Genomic DNA, 12,054 nt, shown 5'->3' with positions numbered 1-12,054 from the left:
AAAAAAAAAAAAAAAAAAAAAAAAACGGCGAAACGGGGATACCATTTTTTAAAGGGCAAACTCGTCGTCGTTAGAAATTTTGCATTGTTCGATCACTCTCGTTATAGAACCAAGGACATCGAAGGCATTCTCGAGTTCCAGCGTTGTCGGAAGAACTTAAGGAGCACTTTAGCGGGTTCGCAGGAACATCCCCGGTGTGACTACCGTCGATCGAGAATATATTTTTTCGCGCGTTGTGCAAATTCAGCGGCCAATCCTATTTTTCCTAGAATCGGTGAATTGAGAGAGGAAAGGTTGGCTAATCGAAATGCTTCTCTTATGGGTATCTGTTAGGTATCGTCGGAGAAACGTCGGATCGTCACAGAGGAACGATATCGACGGTAAACGATCTGCTCGCGGTTCAACGCAACAAGGAGTCGATCGTCCTGTTCGTAAACGAGCTAGATCTCGTTAAGGATGGAAACGCTGATCGCGGCTGAATAGAGAGAATCAAGGCTCGATGAATAGAACGTAATCTGGCAACGAGGCTAGCCAGCTACGTATCGAGCTGGAAGGCACGCAGCACGCGACAAAATGCACGGATGTCCTATGCGGTATCCTTGTCGCGAGTTATTGCATTACCGGCTACCTTGATTGCACTTTCCTACGAGTAGAAGCCACGCACGTGGCAGGCTTCTAGCTGCAAAAGTCTCGGCTAATGTAGTTAATTAGCCCCAGCGGCGTATTATATGCTCGCGCTGGCCATTAACGACCTCTCTGGCGAAACACTTGGCAACTACCATCCGACCAGGCGATTCTTATCCTCCGAAAAATAATCACGCTCTGTACGTATATTGCTGGCGTATTTGATCGCGTCGCAATGCCTCGGTAGCGTGACTTTGCATTTCTTATCTCGACAGGCGGAATCTCTCGCCGAAATTGCTCGATCGAATGTCGCGTATCACGAAAGTCGAACGCGATCGCGTCCGCTTCTCCCGGTCGCGTATTCGTTTCCGTGTTTGCCGGTGACACGCCGTGAACTACAAGTTTGCAAAATCGATGGTATCCTCTGGTGGCAAGGTGTGCCGTCACATACGCGTGTCCGATAACAACATACCGTGAGTTTCGCTCGCTGGCTAACACCTTTTATCTTGCGTGATTTGCAGGTTGGCAGCGCAAGAGGCGGCACAAAGGGACCCTGGATACGCGAGTCAGTACAGGAGAAGGCCGAGGTTGGCCGGACTGAGTGGTCTCGGTGACTGGACTAGCTTTGGAGGGGAGGTAAGAGGCGAACTCGGAAAATCTACGTGCCAGTTTTTTTGCTTCGCCGCGGGGGGTCGGGTTATCCCTGGGCATTCGCCCCCCGAGGGCAGGTATCGTCCGTCTTGCTTGTTCGTGTCGTAGCGAGGAAACGTTCGGTTTCTCGGGGATAAGCGGTCGTTATCGATCGGAAAAGAATCGCGTTCGGTTTATAGAGTATCGAGGAGGGATGCGGATGGTAAGAAACGGGGGGTAGGATGAGATTAAACGGAAGGAAAACGTTGTAAACAGGTACCTGGTCTGGTGGATATGGCGCCAGGCCGGGATCAGGGCGGAGGGGCGGGTGGCGGTGGGGCAGGTGGCAAGGGCACAACGTCGTTGTTCATCCTGTCGGAGGATAACTGCATCAGGAAGCATACTCGCTTCATAATCGAATGGCCGCCCTTCGAGTACGCCGTCCTGCTCACCATCATCGCCAATTGCGTAGTCCTCGCCCTCGAGGAGCACCTGCCGAAGCAGGACAAAACCATACTAGCGCAGAAGCTCGAGGCCACGGAAATCTACTTCCTCGGGATCTTCTGCGTCGAGGCGAGCCTCAAGATCCTCGCCCTTGGCTTCGTCCTCCACCGTGGCTCCTATCTGCGCAACATCTGGAACATCATGGATTTCTTCGTCGTGGTGACCGGGTGAGCGAATCGTTTTCTATTGTTCCACGCTACCGATACTCTCCCCTTTCTTCTCCGGGACGTTCTTTGACAACGGGAGATCTCGCTTTTCCGTATTCCGTCGCTCTCGGTTCGAGTTCGAAAGCCTCGTCGATCGATTTCCGCGCGTGCGAGAGAGAGAGAGAGAGAGAGAGAGAGAGAGAGAGAGAGAGAGAGAGAGAGAGAGAGAGAGAGAGAGAGAGAGAGAGAGAGAGAGAGAGAGAGAGAGAGAGAGAGAGAGAGAGAGAGAGAGAGAGATGTAAAACAGCCGAGGAATACGGAAAACAGGGATCATCCTTAGTTAAAATTCGCGAAAGCTCATCGCTCGAGTTTTACGTACTTTCGTTTCCTTCTACTTTTCTCGTTACTTTGTTTCATCGCGAGCTCGCTCATCATTTCATTCTCCATCCCCCCGTGTTCTTCTACTCCGTGCAAACGAACGAGCGCATTCTTGCTCTCTCCACTTTTTTCCATCCTCCGCTGACTCTTTGTCTCTCCGTTCGTCGTTGGATGCTTCGTCCCGTAAGAAAACGCACGGAGAGGAAAACAGTGGACGAGGAGAATGGTCTCGTACTTGGTCAGGCTTTGATCGAATTTCCAGCGCGTTCCGTTTCGATGATTTCGCGTTAAACGACCACCTCTCTTATCCCTCCGATTACGCTCGCCTCGAGGAGCCCTGTTTACGGAGAAAGCCTTTCTTCGCGCGTCGTTCGCCGCGTCCTACGCATTTCGATTTCCTAGCCGACGATCGATTCGACGTCGAAGTGAGAAACGTTTACGCGCGAACGAAAACTCGCTTGAAATTCAACGACGACGCGACGAAAGGATCTTTCTCCGCATTGATTTAAGATTTAAGGAGATCGCACGTCGATCGGTTTTTTTCGGCCGAGCAGATAGATTCTAGAGTAATCCTTGGATTAGGTCGATGACCGTGTTCGCCGAAACAAACGTGGACGTCGACCTGCGTATGCTACGTTCCTTCAGGGTCCTCAGACCGCTAAAGCTGGTTTCGAAAATTCCAAGTGAGTCAGTCACAGTTCTGCGAAACGGCAAACGATACAAACGCCATAAGTAACAGTACAGAGTGCAGTAACAGAGAACAGTCGAGCAGCAGATTGATAACTAACTAACTAACTAACTAACTAACTAACTAATCCCCCGTTGTTCCTGGCAGTTTGTGTGCGTTCGACTAGTCTCCTTAGTTTTATATACGTTTCATCTTTCTATAACAGATTTATTAGTTTCTATCCTTTTAGTTTCCTTCTTTAGTTCTCCCGATTATTTATACACGTTTTTTCACGTCGTTTAAGCGTTCCGTTTTTTATCGTTGATTGACCACCACTTAGAGGCTATGGGTGTATTAGAAACAGTTGATTGACGCTAGATGATCGTTGGCAGTTTGATGATCGATATTAATTGAACATAATATCTATATATATATATATTCTGTGTCCACGTGGTTTGCGTAATTCGAGTGTCTTATACGTTATACATATATATATATATCTATGCGTATTATTGATATTCTACTGTCTCTATAGAGGACTTGCGTGAATTAGTCGCTAGTGTTATATTGCGTTACTATTTGCTCTATATCTTCTGTCGTTATGTTCAGTTTTGTGCACAAGTTATTCGTACATTTAGAGAGTTTCAAAGTCGACAAATTAGACACGTACATACGCACACGCATACACACACACACACACACACACACACACACACACACACACACACACACACACACACACACAGAAGCACGCACGGATACGCACGCACACACTTACGTAACACACGAAGCGTACGGTGCGAATATACCGGCGTGTCGAGTCATCGACGAAATCTTTGGCTTTTCATTAAGGAAGGAAAAGTTATCGGACGTGCGGTGAATTTTCGTTGCCGCGATGCGCGACGAGTATCTTTAATTCGCCGTTCGAATTTTTTTTCGTATTCTGCTCACGTAGCGTATCGAAAATTTCGAGAAAATATTTCGCTCGCACACGACGCGATAATAAACGCCCGAAGACGTACGAGCGACCGAAGCAAATTCGATTTAATCGGTGTAAACGGTCTCGCCGACGTTTCGATGCTCGTTGGACAGCGTACGGATTATATATACGTTAGACTTCTTTCGATTCGAAACTTGTCGCGTAACGCGGAATACGCGCGCGTATACTTGATACACGTACACACGCAAAAAAATGAACACGAAACTACTGGCCTGCAGGTGTCTCTATATTTAGCAAACTCTATCTTTAGTCACAGTCACTGATTGATAGAATTGACTATACGTTGGTAAATAGGTACATGTTCTAGAACAGTAACGTATTCGAGCAAGCTCGTGTTTGCTAGAGAGTGGTACCTTTAGACATCCTCGAGAGACCGAGTCATAGTCCTACACAGACTTTTAGACTTCGACCGAGATATCCTCTCTCTTGTCTGCTTTCCCTTCGATCACGGTCCTCGAAATTTCTCTTCCCCACGATTACTCCGCGACACGAATCATAGCGTGCGAACGAATTCGGACTCCTCTTACCAAAAAGAAAAAGAGAAAAAGAAAAGAAAAAAAAAGAAAGAAAAATAAAAAAAGAAAAAGAGATACCAGGATGCAAATTCAACGTTCGAGAATGAAATCAATTTTTCTTCCACGCTGACCAAGATTCTGCGATGATTCGACGAAGATTTCACGAAGATTTTACGAAGAATGCAAACTCTGCAGTATGGGAAATCTTCCTATTTCGCTTCTAATTTATAGACATTCCCAATTAGCGGTGTATTTTAGGGCCCGAGCAATCCTAGCTATATTTAGGACGCCAACGCTATCGACGATCCGTCGTGGTCGTTTCGAACGATAAAAGCAGAACGAAATAAGCGGATGATTAAACGAAACGATCCGTCGATATTTTTGCGATCGACAGAGAACAGGGGTAAAAGCTTTGTACGACGAACGAGTTGAACGACCGCGACGGATGTTACGTTTATTATCTTCGTGGAACTAGAGTTATAGTTAGCAGAGGATTGTATTCAACGGCATCTAGAATTAGAATCTCGCGTGAGTAACTTAATAAGAATTTCCTCTCTATCCAAGCGTCGAAATCCTCCTGATAAAAGAAATCATTAAACGTTTAATCTCTTAGCGTAGTTGCTCCATCCCGTCGAATCGTTAACCCGTCTCCATGCTTTCTATATTAAGCCGAATTGATCGAACTTGGAAACCGTTTTCTCCGCCTTTCGCGATTATAGTTTAAAGGGTGATCCAACGATGCGCTAATTCGATAAGCTAATCCGACGCTGTGAGAATCGAGAGTCGAGCTTTTTGTCTTTGAATTCGACCGTGTACGTACGATCGTGGTGCGCGAAGGGTTGACTTTCACGTTCAGTCGCCATCGATCGCGGTACATACGCGGAAATACGCGACTAGTTAAAAGTTTTATTATTCGCGCCTTCGCTCAAAAGTCCTAGGGCTTCGAAAGTTATTGTATTTGCTTGAACATTGGAAAAAGGTGGAAAGTAGCGCGATACGTTGATAAGTTTATCGAAAGATCTAAACGAAAGATCGCGTTGTATTATCCGTTGTTTATATTTAACGTTATCGATGGTACAATTATCAACGATAGAAGATGTCTCCTAGTACTTTTGAGCGTATATCGGATCCGCTTATCAGCACGCAATTTAGTCATAGTCGGCATAGACGTAGTAAGAAATGGTAAAGAACGGTCGCGTTTAAAGTCGCCACTCGTAGAATTTCATCCCCTGTCCGGCCGACCTACATAGTTTGGAAAGGCTATAGAGAACGTACGTTGAGATAAAATTGATTTCGTGCGGTATATATTATAAAGAAGAAAAAGAAGCGAAGATATATCGGTCCCCGACGAGCTTCACCCCGATTAGACATTCTCCCATTTTCCCATCGGTTAGGTCATAGAACGCTAGTTACCACATAGTTGTGTAGCTTAAGTACTTAAGTAGCGTGAGTATTAGTGTAATAGAGTAGAAAGTAGTAAAGTGTGGCGGGGTGTGTGTGTTTTGGGGCAGGTTCATCACGGCGTTCTCGCAAGGCATAGAACTGGATATGGATCTGCGCACGTTGCGTGCGATACGCGTGTTGCGACCGCTCAAACTTGTCTCCGGCATACCGAGTGAGTAGCGTTTCAATACAATCGGCCATGAAAATCCAGCCGAATCGAACGAAACGGCCTCTCCGTCATTCTTCCTTTTTTCTCTATTCTTTATTTTTTTTTTCTTTTTTTTTCTTAAATTGTCACTCGCTCGTCAAATGTTTTGGCACTTTTCGAACGATCAGTTCGCTTTCGAGTCGCTATTGAAAATAATTTCCAGCCACGAAGAAAATTAAAGTATATCGCACGTTCGATTCCGTTCGGTATACGGAGCGAGCAAATTTTTTTTCTTAGAAGAGAAAACGCGAAAACACGAGGCTCGGTGCTCGAGGAACGCGCATTCTGATTTCCCTCTGCCTCTGCAATTCGGATACTTCGGGGATCGATCGGATCTTCGATTCTTCGAAACGTTTCCATTGATCGATAGCTGCTACGTAGATCCGATTACGAGCGAACCGACGACTAAACGTTTCAGACATAAAGCTCGTAGTTCAGTTGTAGTATTAACGTTATTTGCAAGTATATATTTTTATATCTATATATCTACACGTAGATGCCTTGCAACGTTAGAACGACTATTTTGTTTTACGTAGCACCACCCAAATAGCTATATCTTTTGAGAGTTGTATGCTGTGTCCATGTAACAAGAACGAAGTATCTCAATTGTTTAGCCGCTGTGGATCCTCGTATCGATAATACAAAAGCCTTTGTTTGAACACGATAGTCGAGCGTTGATTTCGTTTCGGGAGCTTCGCTTCGGGAAAAAAAAGAAAAGAAAAAAGAAAAAAGAAAAAAAAGAAAAGAAAAGACAGTACGGCACGCACGCTTCCCCGAGCAGCGAGGAAAAGTAAAGAGACGCGAAACGAGTAAAAAGAGAGTAAATAAACGCTTGGAGGGCGCGGTGGTTGGGCCTGAATTACTCCTGTCGAATTTCTTTCAAACAGGTCTCCAGGTGGTGCTCAAGTCTATTATCAAGGCAATGGCGCCGCTTCTGCAGATCGGTCTGCTGGTGCTCTTCGCCATCGTGATATTCGCCATCATCGGGCTCGAATTCTATTCGGGAACCCTGCATAAAACGTGTTACAGCATCAGGGATATCAGTGAGTAAACCGTGTCGAGAGAAGCGTTTCTTTTCTTTCGTTACCGATACGTTCGGAAAACAAGAGCCGGAGAGAGAAAGCGATCCGTCCAAGTACTAGAGTCGTTGACGAATGGAAAGGATGGAAGGAAAGAACGAAGGAGAACCGATCGGTCTGACGTTCACTCTGTTGTAGATGTAATCATGAAGGAGGGCGAACAGCCGAGCCCGTGTAACACGGACAACAAATCCGAGGCGCCATTCGGGGCCCACGTGTGCGACGCGAACATCTCGACGTGCATGGATCACTGGGAGGGACCAAACTTCGGCATCACCAGCTTCGACAACATCGGATTCGCCATGCTCACTGTCTTCCAGTGCATCACTATGGAGGGCTGGACTGCCATATTGTACTGGGTAAAGCAAGAGATATGTCCCTCAGTGTTAAAAACTCTCTGTCTCTTTCTCTCTCTGTTTCCTATATACGTACGTTTCTCTGTTGCGTGTCGTCACGTCGCGCACGTATCCCGAGTCAACGCGTATCAAACTCTCTCCGTCTTCGCGTTTCTCCGTTCCACGTCGAGCCGACTCCCTTTGTTTTCCTGTTCGCATCCGTCGTTCGTTTTTGCCAAATTTCTCTCCTTCGGTTCGAAATCGACCGCACGACGAACGCTTGGTTTCGCCAAGGGGAAAAGCGACCTGGCGTTGCGAGTGGTCGTCGATTCGACGAGAGTACGTTCCATTCTCTCGGTCGTTTCACTTACCTACCGTATACACGTATACCTTTCTTCCATTGCTTGCCGTCGTTCGCTACTTTTAATACGTCTGTTGAAATTTCTAAATGTGATCGTATATTTTTACATCCCTTCGTAACCGTCCTTCTATCCTCGTCCGATCGTCCCTTGTCTGTGTGTCCGTGTTTATTTCTCACCCCCCTTCTTTTCACTTTATATCTGTGTCTGTGCCCTATGACGTCTCGCTTCCGCCCGTTTCATTCTTGTTCGTCGGAACCGAAGAGAAATGCTTGCAGATGTTTTACAGCTAACACTGACCTACATGTTCACCTTGCTCAGTATAACACTGTCAGTTTCAGCCCTCTTTGCAAATCTTGGTGTTAATTGCATTTCTTTTTGTAAGCTTCGTACTCTGCGCTACCGGAACTCGAAGAACTTCGAACCACGCGATCCTCCGTCAGAGGATCTTGAATTTCTTCGATTCGGTTCCGCGCACAACGATCGATATCTTTCATTTCTCGGTACGATGGAAATTCCTTGTCTATTTTTTTTCATTTTTTTTATTATTTTTTTTTTTTTTTTTTTGGCAAATCGTATCTTACAAATAATACATGCCTGTTGTATGAGAAATGGCACTGCGATATCCATGAAACTGTTGACCGTTGTCTCTTTGTATAGTGTTAATATGTTCTCTCTTCTTTCTTTATTTTTTTTTTTTTTTTCGTTTTCTTCTTTCTTTATTTTTTTTTTTTTTTTTCGTTTTCTAATCACTGTCACCTTAAGTGTTGTGTGTAATCGACTAGTCGTGTTACTCGCGATTCGTAACGCTGCACGATGAGCGTACGGATCGACGAGCGTGTACCTTGAGTTTCATTCTTACAACTTGAAACGAAATTGGCCTTCGCGACGAGGGAAATTGGTGCTGTTTCTTGCAAGGAAGAGTTAAAAACGAAAGCTTCGATTCTTAAGAGATAGATTCCCAGGGGGGGGGGGGGGGGGGGGGGGGGGGGGGGGGGGGGGGGGGGGGGGGGGGGGGGGGGGGGGGGGGGGGGGGGGGGGGGGGGGGGGGGGGGGGGGGGGGGGGGGGGGGGGGGGGGGGGGGGGGGGGGGGGGGGGGGGGGGGGGGGGGGGGGGGGGGGGGGGGGGGGGGGGGGGGGGGGGGGGGGGGGAGAGGAACGAAGGGTTAAGTGTCTCGATGTTTGTACGTCGTATGCCAACTGTTTGGTTTCGATCATCGCGATCGATGCGCGTGACAGCTGCGTGGAATCGGTGACTCGCGCTCGCACACGTAACGTGGGCTTCACGTGGCTCTGGTCAAATTTGCAGACAAACGACGCTCTTGGCAGCACGTACAACTGGATTTACTTTATACCATTGATCGTCCTTGGCTCGTTCTTCATGCTGAACTTAGTTCTCGGTGTCCTGAGCGGGTGAGTATCTTCATTTTCGATTATCGCGATCCTCGTTCACGTTCTGTCTCTGTGATTTACCAATTTGCCGGATCTTTACGAATTTTACGAACGCGTAACGAATCCACGGTGAACGTTGAAACGTTATTCGCGTCCTTACCGAACTATGTAAAAAAGGACCTTGGTACTCGCGCGTCGAAGAAACGCGTCTCGTGGATTCGTCGCGTCGACGAGAATTCGTTTGTTCGAAGTACGAACGGCTCGACGACTCGGGTCAGGCCGTCGCGGTTCCAACGAAGAACGGCCGATTACGTTTCTTTCTGTTCGTCAGGGAGTTTTCGAACGAAAGAACACGCGTCGAGAGGCGGGCGGCTTATCAGAAAACAAAGAGAAAGCGTCTATTCACGACTGCGTTCAGTGCCTACTTAAAATGGATCACTCAAGCAGGTTTCGAAACGATCGATCTTTCCTTAAGTTCGTCGCGCTAGCCGTTTACTCGCTGGGCGAGTAGGCGAGTCGCCGGTAGCAGTAGTAGAGCCAGAGTAACGCGTCGTCGCGCTAACTACCTACCGCTAGTAGTACAACCTGTAGTTGTTCGCCCCGGTAGACGCCGCGTCGCGGCTAATACGATACGCGTTGCGTAAAACGTCTCGAATCGCCCCGTTTATAGAATCCTCGCTAGATCCGCTCGCTAGGTTAGAGTATACTCGGCGACAACCCGGATATTCGCTGGCTAAAGTAACGCGCTTAAAGAAAGAAAAGAGGAAAGGCGTATTTATGTGGAAACGATTCCCTGTCGCCCCATGCAACGCTGCTTTATCATCTTTGTAACGCTTGTAGAGAGTTTGCGAAGGAGAGGGAAAAGGTGGAGAACAGGCAGTCCTTCCTGAAATTGCGAAGACAGCAGCAGCTCGAGCATGAACTGTACTGTTACCTGAATTGGATCTGCAAAGCAGGTTAGAAAGTCAACATGCCAGCTACATCGTTTATCGATCTTGCACCCTTTACGGCTAACGTCTTTTTTAGGCTCTAAACTCTCGTAGCTTTTGTCCTTTTTGTATCGGTCATTTTACGCATCGTCTAACGATGGGTCGATCCTTTTTCGTTCGACCGAGTTCGCTTTCGTCTTCTTCGTGTGTTCCACCGTATAGAGAGTAAATATACGTTGTTATTTGTAGAGGAGGTAATACTCGCGGAAGAAAGGACCACGGAAGAGGAGAAGAAGCACATATTAGAAGGTAGGTGGCTGGGTCTCGTTGCGAATTTCTCCGGTCGACGAGAACGTTAAGGCGTATCGAGCGAGTGACAGAGGAGAAAAGATGTACGTATGTTTGCAGGAAGGAAAAGAGCCGAGGCGAAAAAGAAGAAGCTTGGCAAGAGCAAAAGCACGGACACGGAGGAAGAGGAAGGTGACGACGACCAGGACGACGGTGAGTTGTATTTTTCCCGCTCGACCTTACTTCTAACGCGACATTATCTTTGATTCGTCTTCGATCGAAGATCGAAACGTCGATAATCTTTGAAACGATTCGGTCTCTAACGAAGGATCTCGCATTGACCTTCGATAAACCGACCATCGTTCGTGCGTCGTTCGTAATCGGATGGAAGACGTCAAAGAATATTTTTACGTCTTACGATCATTCCCTGTTCGCATTGGGGAGAGAGCGTCGTTTCGAAACGTTCGCTCGCTTTCTCTTTCATTTGCAAGTCTCCCTCGGCGTTACTTTCTATTTTGCATATTCGTGTTCATCGGCGTTACAATCGACGCGTTAATAAACCAAAGTCGGATGGTCTCACGAGTAATAAGTTTACGTTCCTTCGCCCGTTTCCGTTGAAATTCTGTCCACGATCGAACGAACGAACGAACGAACGAACGAAAAAGAAAGGCAGAAGTTGGCGCGAGCGAGAATTGCTCGTGGGACGATCTGACGTTCCTTCTGATTTCTGTTTCGCATCCGATAAAGAGCGACACTTTAATTCCCTCGACCACGGCGACGAACATTCTAGACACACGCTATCAGATGCTCCTCTTGTTTCAGTGCCTAAGAAAAAACTGAAAGGTAATTACAACCAGACAGTGTTACGATTCGCAAAGAGCAACGTAAACGAGGCTGTATTCGTAACTTGTTTTCGTATCTGTTTCCTCTGTGTTTTTCCTTTCAAAGGTTCTTTCGTTTCACCTGTGACGCACGCGACCAACCGCATCGGTACTCGCAACACGCACATACGCCCACTCATGTACACACGTAGATCAACGAGATCGCGATCGTTGGAGATTTTTGCACGTGCTGAGCGCGAAACGCGAATTCGAAAACGTGATTCTGACGACACGTGGACGAGCGAATCGTTCCCGAGACGTATAATCGACTTTACGTCGTTGCATATCTCGCGTCTTCGCACCGAAGAATTACCGTCGCGCAGTTAAAGTACATACATATCCATATACGGCAGCGGGAAAAGACAGCGCGACAAAGCGAGCGTAATTATCGTAATTGCGAAGAAACTCAAACGTATGTAGGAGCGAGTCGGGTTCCAGTTGTCTTCGAAATTCTCAACACTCGGAAATTACGACACACTACTCGGTGAATCGAGACGTTTTATCTTCCTTTTTCTAGGAATTGCTTCTGTTGGCTGGTGTAATTGTGTATACTTGTATCTATGTATATTTATACTTAACGATCAGCCTGGGACATTCGCCGATACCCGTCGTTCTTTCCGTTCGTTGATGAGTATTTCACGTTTCATCGATATCGATAAAACGACGAGTGGCGGGCG

General features: G+C 47.0%; 1 protein-coding gene across 23 annotated transcripts in view; it reads left to right on the top strand.

The window, feature by feature from the left end:
- Positions 1 to 12,054, top strand: part of LOC100746463 (voltage-dependent calcium channel type A subunit alpha-1) — a 57,984-nt gene that overhangs the window by 15,955 nt on the left and 29,975 nt on the right. For 20 of the 23 annotated variants that reach the window (XR_004461987.1, XM_033321627.1, XM_033321643.1 and 17 more), the window contains exons 2-10: positions 1,146 to 1,260; positions 1,531 to 1,925; positions 5,976 to 6,079; positions 7,003 to 7,158; positions 7,333 to 7,553; positions 9,197 to 9,300; positions 10,120 to 10,235; positions 10,458 to 10,517; positions 10,617 to 10,709. Coding sequence is in view for 22 of the 23 variants with exons in the window: in XM_033321627.1 (XP_033177518.1) it covers positions 1,146 to 1,260; positions 1,531 to 1,925; positions 5,976 to 6,079; positions 7,003 to 7,158; positions 7,333 to 7,553; positions 9,197 to 9,300; positions 10,120 to 10,235; positions 10,458 to 10,517; positions 10,617 to 10,709 (1,364 nt within the window). In the remaining variant the exon portion in view is untranslated. Of the gene's footprint in view, positions 1 to 1,145; positions 1,261 to 1,530; positions 1,926 to 2,864; positions 2,966 to 5,975; positions 6,080 to 7,002; positions 7,159 to 7,332; positions 7,554 to 9,196; positions 9,301 to 9,610; positions 9,727 to 10,119; positions 10,236 to 10,457; positions 10,518 to 10,616; positions 10,710 to 12,054 lie in introns of those variants that run through there. The other 3 variants (XM_033321628.1, XM_033321629.1, XM_033321646.1) reach the window with 3 other exon arrangements.

This window comes from Bombus impatiens, unplaced genomic scaffold (assembly GCF_000188095.3).
Source record: "Bombus impatiens unplaced genomic scaffold, BIMP_2.2 scf_0478, whole genome shotgun sequence".
NCBI classification, from domain to species: Eukaryota; Metazoa; Arthropoda; class Insecta; order Hymenoptera; family Apidae; genus Bombus; species Bombus impatiens.
The sequence above is the reverse complement of the archived record's forward strand: the minus strand, read 5'-3'. Positions and strand labels throughout refer to the sequence as shown.